This window comes from Gasterosteus aculeatus, chromosome 21 (assembly GCF_964276395.1).
Source record: "Gasterosteus aculeatus chromosome 21, fGasAcu3.hap1.1, whole genome shotgun sequence".
Lineage (NCBI taxonomy): Eukaryota > Metazoa > Chordata > Actinopteri > Perciformes > Gasterosteidae > Gasterosteus > Gasterosteus aculeatus.
In genome coordinates this window covers 17,619,777-17,639,269 of record NC_135708.1, presented here as the reverse complement: position 1 = coordinate 17,639,269, position 19,493 = coordinate 17,619,777, and the positions used below count along the sequence as shown (strand labels likewise).

Here is a 19,493-nt window from a genome sequence, read left to right as displayed (position 1 = left end):
TTCTTTATAGATCTGAGCCTGTTTATGTCTTTTATCTGCCTTCCCGCTACCTGCCTTTCCTGTGTTTGTATTCTGCGTCTAACTGTAGTTGGACATATTAATTAAGAAAAAAGGATAAATATTATTTTTTAACACCCGTAGAAAACATTGATTCATTCCAGAACAAAAGGCTACATGCTTATTTGATTATGTTGTTAGTCAAATGATGTGGTTGTTTAGATATCTGTCTTCTTGTCACACTCAGTAGCAAGTTTAGAATTACCTCATCTCATGTAATAAAATGCATTAATACTAATATTAACTGTATATATATTATTCCAGTGGTAGTGAAAGTAACTAACTTTCTATTTTTTACTAACTTACTTTTTCAAATGTTGATCAGAACAATAATGACACTTTTACTTAAACATGTGTTTGTCTTTCTCCAGCTGGTCATATCATATTTACCTTTGCTTTCTGGTGTATATAGGGGGGAAGTATCTTTGAATAAAATATGAATGAATAAAGTGTTTATGCCACCCATTTGTTGATTATATTCATCTGCATAATGAAAAAGTCACATCAGCGTACACAAAGTAACAGTGAGCCCTACTGGTGGTTTCCTGCTACTGAAGCAAGGGTTGTCCCCATAATGCAATGCGTATAATAATTATCATATAAATCCTTTCTTTCCTTCCAAATGAACTTATATGATAATAACTCACGTTGGTAAATCATACTGTTAACTTTCATCTTCACACGTCAGTCTAGTTCCTCTATTCTGGGCCGAAACAACAGCAACCTCCACATATCACACAGATGTGTGCAGTCATCGATGATGACGACGCGCCTTGTGAGGGCTGCGATTGGTGTTTGGATCTGTCAATCATCGGGGGGCGGACTGGATTTAAGCAGCGCTGACTCAGTGGGAAAAAAAGCCCCTTCTTCTCCGCGGCGTTGATAGGCTGGTTTCTTGTTAATGGTCTGTCACTCTCGGTCTCCATCGGCTTCGCTAGCACAGCGAACGCGTCGCTGCAGAACCCGACCAGGAAGTCAACAAAAGTTGTAATTCAATAACAGCGTGACTTTGATATCCACCCCGTAGACGGTTGAAACAACGCGATGAGTTCCGCGTCCCCTCCGGTAAGCCGCGAGCCCGCCGGGCCGCCTCCGACGTGACGCCGCGGCGCACGCAGCCGTTAGCCCGCTAGCTCCTCCAGCATCGCCATCGTTCCCCTTTCGGCTAACCGTTAGCCGCCGTGCTAACGTCGTTTGTTGACAGCCCTCACTGTGCCACAGACATAACAACAACAACACCAGCGTTAGCTGTGTGTCCGATTGTATTCTGTTGGTTTGTTTGCAATCGCCGACGTCTCAGTGAATCAGTGCATTTGACCCGATAGAGGCTGATTAATGGATAAGAACTTTGCGCACTAAAACTAACTTAGAATGTGAGGGTTTAAGGGTGATTCTGCAGCTCAGATTGAATGACGAACAAAGGCAAATAAAGATTTGACTTGAAGGATAAATGCAACAATTACATATTCTCAGCCGTGCTGAGAACCGTTCACAGCTAACACACAGTTATTATGTTATGTATTAATATTTATTTGATAACAGCAAATTAAAAACGGGCCTCGTTGCTTTTGATAAATAAATAGATGGTGCACTAAAGCCAAACACGGGTATTTAAAGCATCTTTTCACCTGTTCGGCGTCTCACAAATGTTCTTCTGTGTGAATCCAAACAGCTCAAACTTTGATTCTGTCCAATCTTCCCCTGTCCAATGTTATTTTGCCCGTATCAATCTTTTCTTTTTATTGGCCAGTCTCAGATTTGTCTTTCTAAGGGAGTAGTTCACACCGTTATACTTTCACGCATTCAATAGCCTTCATTTCTAAGAACAAGAAAAGACTGGCGAGTTTCACATGAAAGTTCTCTAATAATCGAAGCCACTAAGATACTGAACCAGCTCAAAGGAAGGCCAGTTGTATAGCTCTTTTCACCAGCATAACTGCTTTGAATGTTAGGTGATAGTTGCTGGAAATGGCCTCTATACACCTTCGTAGATAGAAAAAAAGTGCTTTTCTTTGAAAAATAGGGACATTTTGATGTGACCCCAAACTTTTGAACGGTAGCGTATGTTTACATTGCATCTTAAACGATAACTGGAATCTTAAAATAAAAGATGTTGTGAAGGACATCAGGAAGCAAATAAACTGTACCCCAGCAGCCATTGGTTGAGCAGAGCTGATGAAAGTAAAAGAAGAGAAAAAAACAAACAAATGTCATTCTATTTTTAGGACATGCATTTTTTGATGAGTTTTGTTTTGTTTGTTTTGCAGACGATCGGGGAGTTATTCCTCATCCTCGGTGAGATGGGCTTCTCAGAGGAGCAGATCCAGGCGGCCGTGCAGGCGGGGCATTTTTCTGTGTCAGACGCAGCTGATTGGTGAGCTCTTCTCCCAAATAATGATTTCCCACTCAGTGTCTATAAGATCACGCCTGTTGAGTAAATGTATTCTATGTCTCTCTTTTGGTTGTCAGGCTCCTGCAGGGTCAATATCCACGGCACAAGTTGGTCAAGCGGACATCGCAGCCGGCTGAGACGGCAATTTCTGCTTTTAACCTCCCCAAGGAGGCGGCGAGCACTTCAGAGACGCATACATCTCCGTCTGACAGCAGAGGTACAACACCAAACAGTTTGCTTTTTAGGATAGAGAGTCACAGAGAACCAGTGTAACATTTTTAGTTTTCAATAGCACTTAAAGAAATCAATGGTTTAAGGTGCAAAATGAATTGTTTTTATAAAAAAACTTTTGAAATCTTAAACAGCTTCCCCTTCGTTGTTGCTGAGACCATCCCAGTCAGGGAACCTGTCCCCGGACCCACTGCCGGTCGAGTCCCGCATCAAACCGGACAAGAGTGACTTCGAAGAGCAGCAGAGACACCGCGTTGCACAGGAGGCTCGAGCAGAGAGACGACAAAAGAAACAGGTCAGCTGTGCTGAAGAGCTCAGCCGCACTGTGATCACGCGCAACAGAGTGTGAATCTCAGAACCGACATCTCGCCGTGCGCGCGTGTGTGTGTGTGTGTGTTTTTCTGCCTGGCAGGAGCGCGAGTCGGTGCTGAAGCGGATCGCCGAGGATCGCAGGAGTTTGCAGCAGAAAAAGCAGACCAGCGCTGCCGCAGAGACGTCTGCTCCCAGTGGGGAAGGGCAGAAGCTTGGAGGACAGACTCGGACTAATGTGGACAACAACTGCGTCCTCATGGTGAGGCCATGAAGATTTGTAGACGCCGACACAAATTGGAGTCGTTTTCGAACCTCGCGTGTTTCTGCGCTGCAGATTCGGCTCCCGTCTGGCGAGTCCATGCGCGAGCGCTTCCCGGCCGACGCCCCTCTGCGCAGCGTGGTGGAGCACATCGCCGGGCGCCACCCGTCCCTGCCTTCCTTTTCTCTCCTCCAGGGTTTTCCGCGGAAACGCTTCGGGGAGGCGGAGCTGGCTTGTTCGCTGCACTCCCTCGGCCTCACTCCCAACGCTGCGCTGTGTATTCAGACCACGCCTCCCGAGACGCCTCAGGACCCGGCGATTCCCGCCGCTCCGCCGTCAGCGGAGCCCCCACCCTGTGATGTGTCTCCTCAGCCACATGTACCGGTCCTGGAGGGGACGGGAGGGGGGGAACTTGTTCTCCCTCCTCCGCTACCCAACCAGGTGTGGGAGGAGGCGGTGAATTACGCCGGGATTCCTGGAGTCGGCCCTTCTCTGACTGGCCCCTCTCACTTTTGGGGTGGGTATCAAGTATTGTGTGTAAAATGTATATATTCAGGATCATTTAAGCAGATTTGCTGACCTCACTTATTCAGAAAAGCGAATTTGTTGTGTACGATGTTACAGTAGTAGGCCGTCCAAATCATTGTTGACAAGTGGGAGGAGCTGAAGTCTGATCTGAATTCAAATTTTGGTCTTGCAAAAAAATGAAAAATGTTTCATCATTATCCTTTTTTGGCATCTACTCCTTTTGCAAGAATTTCCACAAATTACACCTCATTTTAAACATCATTGATTGTAATTGCCAAACCGCACAATGGGATTCATGGTTAACTTCTCTCCTCCCATTTCTATCTACGTGGGCTTTTACCTTTTAATTAAGGTTCCTCTATGGAGGGTTTCATGTCATTCCAAGGCGTCAAAAGGTTTTATTGGACATTAAACCTGTAATCCCATCATTGTGTGACATCCCTGGTGTCGTTGAACAGGCCGCGGCAACCGGATGGTTCCTGGCGAGGAAGCCGCGGGCATAGAAGTGGACGAGGAGCAACGGGAAGAGGAAGATCCACAAGAGGAAGATCCACCCTACATGCTTAACGGTACTGCTCCCTGTGCCGGGAAGGTCGCTGCGAACATCGCATCCCTCCTACATTACCCACCCAATCCCACCCACTCCCTCCTCGCTCTATGTAGAACCTTCTGTCCTTCAGTTCCAGAAACAAATGACCCGTGACCTCTCGCTCGCACCTTTTTGGAGTCCTTTTGATTCGGTTTGATATTTAATGTTGCGTTAGGTTTCCCGGTGTAGAGTGCATTTGGAGGACTCCCACAGTGAGGCGTGTCCCGTGATAGAAAGATTAGGAAACCTGAATGCCCCTTTCTGTGAAGCCTACGGTACCCCGGGTCCCACCTGCTGAGCCCCACCGGCAGCCAATCATATGCAGTCTTTCAGAGCATGTGGCCGTGCGGTAGGATTGCCAATAGGTGCCAGACCGGAGAGTGAGGAGAGCTCAGTCCCGGCAGAAGAACAAAAGATGCTGATGTCGATTAAAGGTGTGAGATCTAGAAAGTGGGTTGAGACAAAGCTTGTTGTATTGACCGGCCTGTGACTTTTACTCTATATGAATCCGCTGGGGTTTTTCTAACGTTAGGGACCACTTGTGCTGTTTCCACAGGAATGCCGCAGCTGCCCTTCTTACCGGACAACAGGATTCGTGTAGAATTTGAGGCCAGGCACCACTGGCCCGAGCAAGGCAACCGACTCAGGTGGGTGTCCAGGCAGAACGGCGCTGGTGGGAGAACTGTGAATGTGCCACAGCAGACTGGAGAAAGAAAATGAAATGCAGAGTTCCTGGGGCTTCATGTACGTGTTCGTCAAAACCCAGTGTCGGTGTTTCAGGGAGGCGGCAGAGGAGCTCCCGGCAGAGCCCGAAGACGCGGGAGGTCGGGAGGCTCCTGGAGCTGCGGGTCTGGCTGCGGTGGAGCGTCTTCAAAGAGCTGCACAGCAAGAAGACGCCGGGGCCTCCCAGGGACAACCCTCACCCCCTAAAAAACCCTTCAGGGCCCCCTGCGTGCCGTCCCTATGTGCCTTGGCGACCCGCGCGACTGTCCACCTCATGACGGGTGAGGGCCCACCGCGGTTACTCCCCTCACAGATTTTCCAGGACAACGTGCCTGGTTGCCTTTGTTTAACCTCTCAGCTACGCCCCTCAGCTCCCAGCATGCAGTACAGCAGCAGCCTGGCCTGCCTCACCCCGGAGCTGGCGGAGCTTCTGCTCAACCACATGTCCCGCGAGAGGCTCCTGCGTCCACGCACCCTGGAGCTCTTCTTCGGCTGCCCTCTGCAGAAGTTTGTCCTCAACTGCTACCCTTACTCCACCAATGAGCTCCTGCGGCAGCTGAGGGCCTTCACGGCCCTGAAGCACCTGAGCCTGGTCAACTCGCCTCTCATCACTGGTATGCAATTTAATATTGAGGGGGAGGGGTGTATTTTAAGTCAGTGACGTTAACTTCTGCTTCATTTGAACGTCCCGGCTGTGTTTTGTCCAGACTCCGGGCTGTCGATCGTCTCCAGCCTGGTCAAACTCCAGCACCTCAACCTGGCCTCCTGCAGCAAGCTGACCGACTCCTGTCTGCAGCACATCACAGGTAACTGTCCCGCCAACGAGGCTCAGATTGTTACCAGAGAGGATCTGACCGATTGTGTAACGCCACTTTACACGCAATTACGAGAACCTCCGATCCCAACACAAGCCGCTCCGGGCTGAAATGTTTTCTCTCTACTTTTCCTTCTCCCTGTCTCTGAAAGGTTTAAAGAGCCTGTGTTTCCTGTCCCTGGACAAGACCAAAGTGACCGATGCTGGGATGGTATTATATCTCCAGTCTGCTCCGTCCTGTCTCTCTCAGCTCAGCCTGAACCAAACGGCCGTGACCGAAGCCACGCTGGTGGCGCTGCCCGCCTGTGTGCCGCAGCTGAGGCTCCTCAGCATCAAGCAGACGAAGGTACTCTGGCTCCAGCGGGCGCGTCGAGCGCGCGAATGGCGCCGTGTCGTCTGTGGACTGAGCAGGCTTTTCTTTGTCTTGGTGGGTCTCGTTCCGGCAGGTCATCGACGTGACGGCGTTGGCAGAGCTGTCCTGCCTGCAGACCCTCAACCTGGACGGGACCGGCGTGACCGAAAGCTCGCTGGAGCACCTCGCCACCCACCCGGCCCTGTCGTCCCTCAGTGTGGCGGGAATCCCCGTAGCGGACGGTGATCACGCCCTGCAGATCGTCTCGGGTACGAGGACGGAAAGAAAAAACAGAAAAAACGGGAGCATTTGGTGAATCAAACTGTAAAAAGGGGGTTTGCACTTTCCTTCCAGGCCTAAAGTTGACTCAGCTGACCCTCCCGGGACGTCACTTGGTGACAGACGGCGGCTTGCTGTTCCTCTCCAGGCTGTCTGTGCTCCTGGAGCTGGACCTGACTGACTACACGCTGGTCACGGACCAGGGAGTCCGCCAGCTCTCCGCCATGAGCAGGTCACTCCCACACCTCACAACACGCCCGGGGCCATTGTAACGGTCGTCTCACTATGACGACCACGGGGAGCAGGGGGTGTTCGCACTGACGCCGGCGTTGCTTGTGCGTTGTGTAGGCTGAAGAAGCTGTCGCTCAGCAACACGCAGGTGACGGACGCGGGTCTCCCCTCGCTGCGCGGCCTGCAGGAGCTGCAGGAGCTCTGCCTGGACCGGACGGCGGTGACCAGCCGAGGAGTAGCCGAGCTCGTGACCTGTCTGCCGCACCTCCAGGTGATGTCACCATCAGAGGCGTGCTTGACAAGACATTTTGGAGGAAAACCCTTTTTTGTAATGTTGATAGAAGCAACCATTTAAAATGTTTTGGTATGCAAGATATTTCTGCTAATGTCGATGGGTGTTTTTTAGGTATTGGGGTTAGCGAGCACTCGGGTGGGAGACACCGTGGTGAGGAGAGCTCTGATCCGCTGCAATCAACTGGTGAAGCTTAATCTCAGCCGCACGCGGATCACAGACCACGGTGAGGTCCAAGACACACGTGTGATTTGTCACACTGGTGAGCAAACTCTGTACGTTCTAACCCTTTTTTTTTTTTTTTAACCCCTCTCAGGTCTAAAGTTCTTAAAAAACATCAATCTGGCTCAGGTGAACCTGGACGGCACCGGCGTGAGTCTGATGGGCATCGCGAGCCTCCTCTCCTTCACAAACATCAGCAGCATCCGGGCCAGCAACACTCGCAGTATTCCCCCGGACGAGGTCTCCGACGAGGAGTGGGAAGCCCAGTGAGCATCGGCACCCCCCCCCCCCCCCCCCCTCTCCCTCCCTCCCAAAGCAGCATAACTGAAACACTCATATTTCCACTGTGTATACAGCATTCAGCCGCTCATCTGTCACTCTCACAGCGCCACCAAGCCGGAGTCTGGTGTTTTAAAAACTAGTCCATTAATAACGTTGACTAAAGAAAACGGTCGTTTTGCCTCTTTGGAGCTTTTTCAGCAGATATTAAATGTTGGAAATGTAACAGCGCAGCATGTAAGACTACCAGCCTGGTGTTTAAATTAAAACCTCAATAACAAATTGTCAATTCAACTAAAATCTTTTTTTGGAGAGTGTAAGGGAAGGTGACATCTGTGTTAACTTGGGAAAAATGGGATGTTTAATAGAATTAGGTCTATTTATTGTTGTAAATAATTGTACAATATGTCCAGTAAATAGTAAACAGACTTCAAAGATGATCAAATAGTGTTTCAGATAGTTGTTGCCACCGTGACTATTTGCTCAGTTTCTTTTTATTTCATAAATACATTTCATTAACTAACCTACTCTATTTTTTTTTTCCTGGTTTTGTTTTGTGAAATGTTTCCAGTTATAAGAAAAGTTGATCTGATAGTGTTGCGTTTGGTTAGTTTGTTGGACCTGCAGTACTTGGTCTGTGGCAACATGACAATGAGAAGAAAAGGGTTTCGGACGGAGGATCTATGCAGCCTCGGGTCTCACAAGCCAGAATCCAAAGCAACTTTTACGCACATCAAGTTTGGTCCTCTTGTTTACAGAGATGTAAAATAGTTTATTTTCCCTAAAGGCTTTTGATTTTTGGATACAAGCAATGTATTCGTCAAGTGTAAAAATTGAATAATAAATTCTTCAGAAACTCAACTGGTTTTTAATGTTCTGTTTATTCAGACAAACCTTTATTGCATTACATTGTTAAATAAGGAATTGTTGAACTGCTCTTTTACACAGGAAAAAAAAAAGTCAACTTTCAAATATAAAATGACTTATGATTTGGGGATAAAACAGAACATTCCAAAAAATTTAACTTATGAAGATGGCCGAATGGAATGCATCCAAAATACAGAGATGTTTCAGGTGAATCAGCCAATCAGAGTGCAGCCTGAGGTGGAAAAGGGGGATTGGGTCGAGTGTGACACTGTCAAACTGAGATGGAAATGCAGTACGACGTGAACAACAGACGTGTTCGATTAGATGCATAAGAGATTGTTTCAGTTCTAGTAATGACATTTCCTGCAACGTAAACCCTGCTGATCGTCGCAGGAGCCTGCAGGTCGAATCCATGATACAAGATGATGGAGTGGCTCTGAGTGGGAGTTTCTCTAGATGTCATGCGCTTGCTGCTTCGCCAGCTTTGATTTCAAGTGCTCCTTGTATGCCAGGATGTCCTTATTCCACTTTGTGATGGTCTGATTCTCGCACACCCAAATCTCCTGAGCCACCTGGGGAAAGATGGACGACAGTTAAACTCAAGTCCTGCACCTGTTTTTAAATGGCCAGAGGTTGAGCTCATCAAATGAGGGAGTATCTACCTGTTGAATTAGCCTGAAGTCGTGGCTAACCAGCATGGTGCCGCCTTCGAACTCATTGATGGCGTCTCCCAACGCGTCAATCGTCTCGATGTCCAAGTGATTGGTGGGCTCGTCGAGGAACAGCAAGTGAGGGTTCTGCCAGGCCAGCCAGGCAAAACACACCCGGCACTTCTGTCCGTCGGACAAATTCCTGATCGGACTGACCTGGAGGGAATTTCCGTTGAATAATTAGAGACGAGTGCAGACAAAGAACAAGAAAATGTAGCATTTACACATGTTACACAAATCCTACCTGCTGTTTTCCGGTCAGCCCGTAGCGACCGATGATCTTCCTCATGTCCTCTTTTTCTTTGATATCAGGGAAACACTTCATCATGTAATCCAGCGGAGACAAGTCCAGCTCCAGCTGCTCCGTCAGATGCTGTGACATGAGCAGAGCCATAGAAGACATTTAGTTTTACAGTAAATATACACCTTTGAAATCGCTCCCAGCTATTTATTTATATTAAAGTCCAACCCTCTTTTCTACCTAAACAAAATGTCCTTGGGTAATCTCATGACATTTATCCAATAAATCTGCTGTAGTGACAAGGGAGCTTTTGTAGAGCCACAGTCCTCCGTTTCTCCCTGAGGAGCAACACCAACCAAAACACCACCTGCTTTAAAGCGGTCCAATTCTACAGGCTCAGGGTTTTACCTGGTGATATCTGCCAATCTTGACGTGGGAGTTCTTGCGGATCATGCCATCGGTGGGTAGGAGCTACAAAAGACAAAGGGAGAATAAAAGCGTGAGAACTCTCGACAACTGCAGTCTGTTGCGGGAAACAACTGTGCCTACCTCTCCCATCAGCAGCTTCAGCAGCGTGGACTTCCCGGCTCCATTGGGCCCCACCAGAGCCACTCGTGTGTCCAAGTCAATACCAAACTCCAGGTTTTTATAAATGTGCGGCTAAAAAAAAAAGAGGAAACAGCAGCGCGAGACTGAGAAATGCCGCCGAACATCAGGGAATGAAGCTCCGCCCCCTTCCAGCAGTAGCGCCAGCCGCACTCACCTGGTTGTCGCTGTACTTGAAGCTCACGTTCTGAACCATAATAACCGGAGGAGGAATCTTCCCACAGGGATGAAAAGAAAATGACAGAGTCTGTGGCAGACAGAGGCAGGTATTAGTAACATAATCTCGAAATGTGCGTCACTGCTACAGAAGCCTGAAAAACAGTTTCAGAACCACATAAATACATCACCTTGTCATTCACGACTTTTTCAGTCAGGCCTGAAGCCACCATCTTCTGCAGCGTCTTCTCTTTGCTCTGCGCCTGTCGTGCGAGCTTAGCAGAGCCGTGTCCAAACCGGGCAATGTAATTCTAGAGGGATTTAAACAAAACAATGAGTACAAGCGTTTATGCGCATACTGACCAAACAAGTAATGGATGTTCGGCGAACGTGAAAAGCAACTGCAGTAATAAACGTCATAGAGTCAGAGAAGGCATCGCGTGAAACCGAAAGTTATGATAGGACCTGCGGCAAGAGTTTTGAGGGTTTTTTTATTTTATGGATGACATATCCAGTCTGGAGTGAAAATATTCCTCAGTATCAAATTTACCTTCATGTGCGTTATCTGGTCCTGTTCCCAGTTGAAGCGCTTCATTTGGTTCTCTTCCAGTTCCTCTCTGGTCTTGATATACTGGTCGTAATTACCCTTAAAAGCAAAAATAGATTTGCGTGGTTATCAAAAAGGTTGTAAAAAAAGTATGACAGCCCACCCCAACACCCTTTAGCATGATGGTGTCACACACAGCAGAGATAATTTAGGATTCTTCTTAATGTGTTGCAAAGAATGCAGAGGCGTTTTTTCCTCGTGCAAATGAGTTACGCTTATTGTTACACATAAAGGCTTCCTCAGTGGTTTCAGCCAAGGGTTCATACCGTGTAGTATTTCAGTTTCCTCTGATGCAGGTGGATGATGTTGGTGCACACACCATTCAGGAAGTCTTGAGAGTGAGAGATGAGCACGAGGATTCGCTTGAACCTGACAACGAGAAGCAGGACAATGGTTTTGAGTGTCAATGTGTGTTGACCGCTACAGACTTCTATATATTGAAGAAGTGTGGGGGGGTGGGGAAAGACACTTACGAACTGAGCTCCTCCTCCAACCACACACAAGCATCCAGATCCAGGTGGTTGGTGGGCTCATCCAGCAACAGCATGAAGGGCTTGATGAACAGGGCTCTGGACAAATGAAGGATACTCATTCAAATTTGATTCACAGGGTGAATTTTTTTTGCTGTACATTTAACTCCGATATCACATTCTCACAAAAAAAAGGTTTTGTCTTTACCTGGCCAGAGCAACACGCATCCTCCATCCTCCACTGAAGTCCTTGAGTTGCTTCCGCTGCATAGCAGCGGTGAACCCCAAACCGTTGAGAATTCGAGAGGCTCGCACCTCTGCCTTGTCTGCATCCAACTCCTCCAAACGCTCGTACAGCTCCATCAGCTTCTCGCACTCGGCTGTGTACGGGCGAGAGTCATTAAGCATCCATTTCAAACCACCAGCTTAAGTACCACTATGTACTATGATAAAATGATGAAGCTCCCAGCGGTTATTGCTCAGCTCATCCCATTTCACTCACCGTCCTCATGGGCAAGTCTCTCTGCCTCCTTCTCCAGCATAATCCTCTGTTCATCCACCTCCATGACACACTGCAGAGCAGTCTTTTCGCTGGGTGCCATCTCCCGGGTCAAGTGGTAAATATCGATGTGCTCTGGAATGGGAATCTCACGGTGCCCGATGGCTGACAAGAGCATGGATTTTCCTACAAGTCAATAGGAAAATTAGTTTTGCTCAGCATAGGAAGAGGTATAAAAAAGCCACGCTTTGCAACACTTAGCCCATCTCTACTAAGGAGGTACCAATTAGTGTCAATGGGTCAGGAGAACATTAATTACCTGTGCCGTTCAGACCAATGAGACCATAGCGTCTGCCCGAGTTGAGCTCCAGGCTTGTGTCTGCTAGCAGCTCTTGACCATGGAAGGTGAGGGACAGGCTGCTTACGTGGACATCAGTGCTGTTGGGGTGTGAGGACAAAACGCCGGTCACGGCCCGTGCTTCCGTCTTTGCCAGTTCAAATTCATCCAGCTCCTTGGTCAAATGGACAATACCTATAAACATTTTTAAAAAGGATCCTGTTAATCAATTTGCCCAACATTACATTTTAAGTTGGACATGGACCTATTTTGAATAATTGCAACTTTTATTAACAAGCAGAAGTTTAGTCAAGACACTTCAATGACACAAGCCTGGTGAACCACCACTTTTGCCCAGTACATTCAATCAAAGAAGAGTCCTCCCACCGTTGCTCTGTGCTCCATTGAGCTCAGTCTCTGGTTCTTCATCCTCCAACTCATCAGTTTTCTTGGTACGCTGGCGAGCTTTGGCAGCCTCCTTCTTCTTCGCTGCCTTCTTCTTGGCCAGGTCGGATGGCATGGTCGTAAAGGGTTATTCAGCTGCAGGAGGTAAAAGGGACACAATTAGATGAACACCCTTACCGTCGAACTAGTAGTGTGTAATTATATTATACACATTCTCAACGATCAAAGGATTTCATTTGATATCATTTTCATAACATCTTACTGGTTTGAACAGTGTATAAAACTGGGTGAAATTGGCTAAGGACATTAGCTTATAGTTACCAAAAAAATGGCGTTGAGAGAAACACACGCGCCGATTAACCGGCGCCATAAATGTGCCGGTAACTGAACTCCGGGTGTAACGTTGACTTCAACTACCGTTACATCGGACTTTATGGAAGGACTAACGTTACAAATTGTTAAAACAGCGGCGACGATGATGACAATGCGAACCCCGGCGGCATTTTGATTCCTTCTGGTCCCACCTGCTTGCACGTTGGTTTCCTCACATTAAAACAGCCGGTTAGCCTAGCTGTTAAAAGCTAACGGTGGCGGATGCGCTTCCATTACCGGTTTATCGCTTTAGAGCAATTCACAATCGACAACAGCACCTACAGATTAGCGTTCCCTTGAAAAGGCGGGATGCCACATAAGGTTACGCGGCGAAGACTCAAGTTAAACAAGTTTGATTGACGAGCGGCTCGCTGCGGTAACGTTAGCTCTCTAGCTAACAACGGTAGCTAGCTAACCCAAGTTACAGCTGACGGGCCTTAGCGGCTAAAGCTAACATTACGCAAGGCCCGACTTGCCACGGAAAGCTCCGAAAGCGGCTAATTAGACGGTTAAGATTGAATTTTCAAGCCCGTCCTTCATTTTTAACACGCAACTGTGTATATCAGCCATTCGACCCGTAGTTGTCAGACCCGGTAAATATCTCTCGTACCTGGATAACGTGAAGCTGGTCTCGGGGCGCTCACTGATGTCTCGTGTCCAATTTTGCCGGGTGGATGTAGCCGCACGCAACACCGCCAGACGAACCATATATGGTCAAAGGGGCGGGGCGACATGACGTCCCCTCCGCTTCTCTTCTGACTGCGGTACTAAACCTTTTTAACGTACCTTTCACTAAATAAAAATATAATATTTTAATTGGTTATAATGTATGTATTGCTTGGGACTAACTAATTCAGAGGCAAATCTATTAACTTTAACATTAGCTTGCAAACCTGTCAATAAAACTGTGATATAACCACGCTGATAATGTATATAGATGCACCTTTTCAACACTATCACACACAGATTCATACAATGGCCCTTGTTAGACGTTTGTACATATACGACGTTCTCGGGTATTCTGTTTAGAGACGTTCTTAAAGTGCGTCCATGGGTGATGCTGCAGCAGCGCAGGCTCAGTGATGATGAGGGTAAAACCGCCCTGAGAGGAACGTTCATCCCCTGTGTGCACCGTGTGTGTGTGTGTGGCACTCGTTTTTTTTTTTTTGAGGAAGTCATGAAACGGAAGAAACATGGACGACACACGGCTGTGCGCGGCGGATTTTTACACGCACCCGCGGTGACGGAGGGGACGTTTTCCTTCGAGCCGGCGTTCGTGCAGAAGGATCAAGGAGAGACAAATCTGCCCCGAGACGATGATGCTAGCCCGTTAGCTTGCTAGCTTGCTCTTTGATGTTTGGTCCTCCGACACATAAACGTTGACGGTCCCGGTCAAAGATTCTGACAAGGAGATCGTTTTATTTTTTTAAATTATTTTTTATTACGTACTAATTAGAGTAACGTAACGTTTGACTAAAACGCTCGACTTCACGTCTTGCTACATTAGTTAGCTGACTTTAGAAGCAGCTATTAGCGTTAATGCTAGCCAAAAATTAGTTTAGCCAATTAAGACAACGGTAAGTTCAGAAGTCAACGGACACCCAGAGTCTCTTTGGCAACGAGTCACTCCGGCTGACCTGTTGTTCGTTACACTGCAGTTACACCGACATACGCGCGTTTTTGAAAGGTTGATTTAAAAACTTCATAACGGCGACATCCGTGACTGAAGACGGGGACACTATGTGACTTTTTGGGGCTAATTATCTCTTCGTGTCAACAAACCGCTCACACAGGATCTCCCACCCGGCTAAAAATGCGTTGATCTAGAGGGAAGAAGAGTCGAGCGTTTCGGTGGCACATTCTCCCCCCCCCGGAGGAGCCTCGCCGACTGTGGCTCATAACCGCCAGATATGCGTCTTTCGTCTTTTCTGGCCGTGTTCAGGCCCGCTCTGCCCCTCATCCTCGGGCTGTCTCTGGGCTGCAGCCTGAGCCTGTTGATGGTGTCCTGGACGCAGGGGGACGCCGACGACTCGTGCGGGGATGAGCTGGCCAACGGGAGGCTTCACATGGGCCGAGGGGATGCCCAGAGGGACTCCAGGGACGGAGGTGGGGATGAAGACTTCCAGCCTCGCGTCGTGCCCTATCACAAGGACCCCAACAAGCCGCACAAGAAGGTCCTCAGGTGGGTGGGAAGGTCGTGGCTTTGTCATGGGAATGGGATCGAGACACTGCAGAAATGTGCACAGCAATGCACATAACACCAGTGGTCGACGGGATACATAATGCTGTGAAAAGTTACGTCAATTCTACAGAAAAGCCTTTTACGCAACAACACTGATACAGTTTCCTTCAACAGATTGGTGATTAACATATGTTATTGCGTAACACCTCACCAGACGGGTTAAAGGAAGACAGTTTGAAGCCAGATGATTTACATCTGTTAATTCTGGGAATAATTAAAATAGCAAGAAGAAGAAGAAGAAGGCATTTTTATTGCCAAGTATTATTTTACACAAACAGGAAATTGTTCTCTGTATTTAACCCGTCCCGCACAGTGTGGTAGCAATTAGTGGTCCGCCGTCCTGCTCGGGGACACTTCGACACGGGACACGGAGCAGCTGGGACTCCAACCACCAACTCTGCGGTCCCGGCGCACCCTCTCTACTCCATGCGCCACACGCCACGGTTGCGTCATGTTCTCCGTGTTCATGTCTTCTTTCACATCTGATTACTGGATTGGAGTCTTTTCCTAGCCTGATGAAATGTATAATTCAGGACTGTTATGAGAAAAGGTTCGCCTTGCCTTTTGACGTCCTCTTATTCATTTCCTGTCTCCGTGCGTCTACAGGACTCGTTACATTCACACTGAACTGGGCATCAGGGAGCGACTGCTGGTGGGCGTGCTGACCTCCCGGGCCACCCTCAACACGCTGGCCGTGGCGGTGAATCGCACAGTCGCCCACCGCTTCCACCGCACCTTCTTCTTCACGGGCCTGCGCAGCCCCAAGGTGCCTCACGGCATGACCGTGGTCGCCCACGGCGACGACCGCCCGGTGTGGCTGATGTACGAGACGGTCCGCCACCTCAATCAGCACTACGGCTCCGACTACGACTGGTTCCTCTTGGCCCAGGATGACACCTACATGCAAGCGGATCGGCTGTCGGAGCTGGTGGGCCACCTCAGCGCGGGTCAGGACCTCTACATGGGCCGGGCGGAGGAGTTCATCGGCGGAGAGGAGAAGGCGCGCTACTGCCACGGGGGCTACGGCTACCTGCTGTCCCGCAGTCTGCTGGCCCGCCTGCAGCCGCACCTCGACACCTGCCGCAACGACATCCTCAGCGTGAGACCCGACGAGTGGCTGGGCCGCTGCATTATCGACTACCTGGGTCTCAGCTGCGTGGAGGTGTACCAGGTAAAGAGGGAGGGGACGCCCCGAAGAACTCAGATTTTATAAAAGAGAAGAGTAGTTTGATGAGTGTAATGTTTCAACACTAACGTTTCTTTTTGTTTGTGTGGCTCACAGGAGATGAGCTATCGCTACTTTGAGCTCGGTAAAAACGCAGATCCGGAGCGGGAAGACAGCATCCAGTTTAAAACTGCCTTCACAGTCCACCCGATATCAGAGCCCAACCTCATGTACCGCCTGCACAAACGATTCAGCCAGATTGAGCTGGAATGGACCTACCTGCAGATACAACAGCTGCAGGTTTGTGACACTTAAAATCTCCTTCTCGCAACGGTAACTTCTTCTTCAGTGTTTGACTTTGGCTGCTGTTTGCCCCCCTCTCCACCACACCCACTTCATTTTGAAGTGGGTGTGGTGGAAGTGGACAGAAGTGGACAGTTCATCAGCGTTGCGCTGACGTAACTTTAAATGCACCACAACGCAATCACGCATGCCACGCGAGGCAGATGTTTACACACAAGACAGCAAGTTTCTTTTCAGCTGTGATTTCCCGTGTGACATCTTTGTGTGCGTTTCCCCCAGGTGCAGATCAACAACCTGAGCGACCTGACGCCAGAGGGCAAAGCTGGCGTCACGTGGCCCATCGGGATCAACCCCCCCTTCAAGCCGAGGACCCGCTTCGAGGTGATAAACTGGGAGTACTTCACGGAGGAGCACATCTACTCGTGCATCGACAGCTCCCCCAAGTGTGAGATAAGGGGCGCCGACCGCGCCGACGTCAGCGCGGTGCTGGAGGTCGCGGTGGAGCGCCTCAACGAGCGCTACCAGCCCCAGCTGCGTTTCCGCAAGCGGCGCCTGCTGAACGGTTACCGGCGCTTCGATCCCACGCGCGGCATGGAGTACGTGCTGGACCTGGCGCTGGAGGCCTACACCCAGAAGGGCCACAGCCAGGTCCTGGCCAAACGGGTGAACCTGCTGCGACCCCTGAGCGCGGTCGAGATCATCCCCATGCCCTACGTGACGGAGGCGACGCGGGTGCAGGTCATCCTGCCCGTCACCGCCCAGGATCAGGACTTTGTGGGCAACTTCCTCGACATGTTTGTGATGAACACTCTGGACACACACGACAACGTGCTGCTCACCTTCCTGTTCATCTACGACCCCTTCGAGGCGCAGCGGGTGAGCCAGACGGACGTGTTCGCCGGCATTAAGGCCATGATAGGCGAGGTGGAGAAGCGCTACGGAGACGTGAAGATCCCCTGGATCAGCGTGAAGACGGAGGTGCCCTCGCAGGTGAAGCTCATGGACATCATCTCGAAGAAGCACCCCGTGGACACGCTGTTCTTCCTGGCCGGCGTGTGGACGGAGATCAACGCCGACTTCCTGAATCGCTGCAGAATGAACGCCATCAGCAACTGGCAGGTGTTCTTCCCCATCCACTTCCAGGAGTACAGCCCCGCCGTCATGTACCGCGACCAGCAGCCCTCCGCCGCCTCCTCCGCCTTCGCCTCGGAGTCGCTGCGGGACGGACACTTTGACCGCCACGTCTTCGACGAGGCCTGCTTCTACAACGCCGACTACATGACCTCGCGGACCAAGATGGCGGCCGACATCTTGGACAACGAGGAGCTGCTGGAGAGCATGGACGTGTACGACATATTTGTCCGCTACTCGGGCCTGCACGTGTTCAGAGCGGTGGAGCCGGCGCTGATCCAGAAGTACGTGCGGCGGGCGTGCAACCCGCGGTTCAGCGAGGACATCTACCACCGCTGCGTCCTCAGCAACCTGCAGGGCCTGGGGTCCCGCTCACATCTGGCCATGGCCCTTTTTGAACAGGAGCAGGCCAACAGCACCTAAAAGCCGCGGGAAGACGTGAACTACATTGTGGTACTTTCGCGATCCGCGCACCAAAACTCACAGCCTCGTATTTGGCAGGAAGAGAGCCGGAGCGTCTCGCCCGCGGACGCTTCGACGGCGAAAACGTGCTCTTTTCAAGCTGAAAATGTCCTGGCTGAGTTCATGAGCGGGACACTTGGACCTGACTCATCTGTTCATACTGTGACTCAGTCTCGTCTCGACTCACGATGAGTCACCGAGGAGCGACTGAATGGAACTACTGTTACCTGTTTTCCTGCAGTTCTTCTAACAGGAGGGACTATATTTATACTTGCTATTTTCTAATTACAGGAGGTTGTGACTCGCGTCTTCCTGAGTGAAAATATTTAAAATAATACTGGAAACACAGTGAAGCCGTCGGCTGCCTTTTTCTTTTCTTTATAAGAGGTATTAAAGTGTGACATTGCATTCATGCTGTGCCGTTTGTGGGATGTGTGTGTGACCCCCCCTCCAGGTATCGACCACCTGATAAAAAGGCCCTTTGTTGACGTTGTATTCTGATTAACATGATATTTCGGTTTGCCTGTCCGGCGCCTGGAGGCAGTGAACAGTTTGTTCCACAGCAGCCCCCCCCCCCCTCCTCCACCGCCTCGGCTCCCCGCGCTGAGTCAGCGGCCTCCCCTGTTTTTTTTCACGAGCACCCTGTGCGGCGTCTTTGGGCACGGGGGGGGGGAGGGTGAACCCGGTGAGCCCAGGAACAAGCTGAAAGGCTCACTTCACACAGCCCCCCTCAGACGACGTCGCCGAGGCCCCCCCCAACCACAAAAACGTAGGCAGCAGCAGGGTAAAAGAGGCTCTTTCTGAGGCGGGGGCATGGCTGCAGTCAGCGTTACATCGCCGGGGCCTCCACCTGCTCCCTGGTGGCCAACAACAAAGGGCCTGTGTGCCGCCGCCTGAGGAAGGGAAACGTGTCGGCCAGCAACGGGCCGAGCGCGGGGTCAACACGTGGCTCGCCGTACGGAGCGCCAGAGGGTTCCGTTAGCGGAAGCTGGTTCAGGGGAGTTGAATTTGCTTTATACGCAGTGGATCGCTGCTGTGGTGGAAAATAATAAAAAGATCTATTGTTGAGTAATGTTGCCCTTTGGATGTTTGGGAGTTTTATCATTTGCCCATTATTAAAAGATTAGTTAATACACATGAATTATCCTTTGGGCCTCAACTTAAAGTATTCAACATGTGTTTTATGCCATTCAAATGAAATGTTTGTCCCCCCCTTGATTTCCAGTTTGTTACTTTTAAGAAATGTTTTTTAAAAACACGTATTTTAAATGCAATTTAGTTCAAACACAATTCCCAGCTTGTACAAAATGAATAATGCGTCTTTAGGTTTAAGACAATAATGTGTATAAAGTTTTGCAGC

The 19,493-nt window shown here is 49.6% G+C and overlaps 3 protein-coding genes across 3 annotated transcripts; 2 read left to right on the top strand and 1 right to left on the bottom strand.

The window, feature by feature from the left end:
* Positions 1-877: 877 nt before the first annotated feature.
* Positions 878-8,005, top strand: LOC120811994 (uncharacterized). The gene is made up of 17 exons (XM_040167777.2): positions 878-1,122; positions 2,325-2,431; positions 2,527-2,666; positions 2,815-2,975; positions 3,093-3,251; positions 3,327-3,768; positions 4,238-4,348; positions 4,925-5,015; positions 5,149-5,372; positions 5,463-5,705; positions 5,799-5,897; positions 6,058-6,251; positions 6,352-6,526; positions 6,612-6,768; positions 6,885-7,038; positions 7,174-7,285; positions 7,376-8,005. The coding sequence occupies exons 1-17, from the start codon at positions 1,102-1,104 to the stop codon at positions 7,549-7,551; spliced, it is 2,766 nt and encodes a 921-aa protein (XP_040023711.2). The 5' UTR covers positions 878-1,101; the 3' UTR covers positions 7,552-8,005.
* A 417-nt stretch (positions 8,006-8,422) lies between these two features.
* On the bottom strand, positions 8,423-13,908 carry abcf2b (ATP-binding cassette, sub-family F (GCN20), member 2b). The gene is made up of 15 exons (XM_040167778.2): positions 13,441-13,908; positions 12,441-12,593; positions 12,036-12,248; positions 11,720-11,902; positions 11,426-11,597; positions 11,221-11,316; positions 11,014-11,116; positions 10,691-10,786; positions 10,332-10,451; positions 10,142-10,231; positions 9,928-10,038; positions 9,787-9,849; positions 9,382-9,510; positions 9,090-9,293; positions 8,423-8,999 (listed from the first exon to the last, which is right to left on the bottom strand). The coding sequence occupies exons 2-15, from the start codon at positions 12,571-12,573 to the stop codon at positions 8,880-8,882; spliced, it is 1,833 nt and encodes a 610-aa protein (XP_040023712.1). The 5' UTR covers positions 12,574-12,593; positions 13,441-13,908; the 3' UTR covers positions 8,423-8,879.
* Positions 13,574-19,201, top strand: chpf2 (chondroitin polymerizing factor 2). Its single transcript, XM_040167767.2, has 4 exons — positions 13,574-15,012; positions 15,679-16,243; positions 16,355-16,537; positions 16,820-19,201. The coding sequence occupies exons 1-4, from the start codon at positions 14,741-14,743 to the stop codon at positions 18,092-18,094; spliced, it is 2,295 nt and encodes a 764-aa protein (XP_040023701.2). The 5' UTR covers positions 13,574-14,740; the 3' UTR covers positions 18,095-19,201.
* The last annotated feature ends 292 nt before the right edge of the window (positions 19,202-19,493 follow it).

Bases quoted from the DNA above. Each gene is read 5' to 3' on its own strand.
- chpf2 (XM_040167767.2), top strand. From the start codon at position 14,741: ATGCGTCTTTCGTCTTTTCTGGCCGTGTTCAGGCCCGCTCTGCCCCTC. The intron at 16,244-16,354 runs GTAAAGAGGGAG...TGTGGCTCACAG, and splicing joins GCTGCGTGGAGGTGTACCAG to GAGATGAGCTATCGCTACTT. The intron at 16,538-16,819 runs GTTTGTGACACT...CGTTTCCCCCAG, and splicing joins TGCAGATACAACAGCTGCAG to GTGCAGATCAACAACCTGAG.
- abcf2b (XM_040167778.2), bottom strand. From the start codon at position 12,573: ATGCCATCCGACCTGGCCAAGAAGAAGGCAGCGAAGAAGAAGGAGGCT. The intron at 11,317-11,425 runs GTAAAGACAAAA...TCATTTGTCCAG, and splicing joins ATGCGTGTTGCTCTGGCCAG to AGCCCTGTTCATCAAGCCCT. The intron at 9,850-9,927 runs GTAGGCACAGTT...TGTCTTTTGTAG, and splicing joins TGAAGCTGCTGATGGGAGAG to CTCCTACCCACCGATGGCAT.
- LOC120811994 (XM_040167777.2), top strand. From the start codon at position 1,102: ATGAGTTCCGCGTCCCCTCCG. The intron at 3,769-4,237 runs GTGGGTATCAAG...GTCGTTGAACAG, and splicing joins TGGCCCCTCTCACTTTTGGG to GCCGCGGCAACCGGATGGTT. The intron at 7,286-7,375 runs GTGAGGTCCAAG...AACCCCTCTCAG, and splicing joins CACGCGGATCACAGACCACG to GTCTAAAGTTCTTAAAAAAC.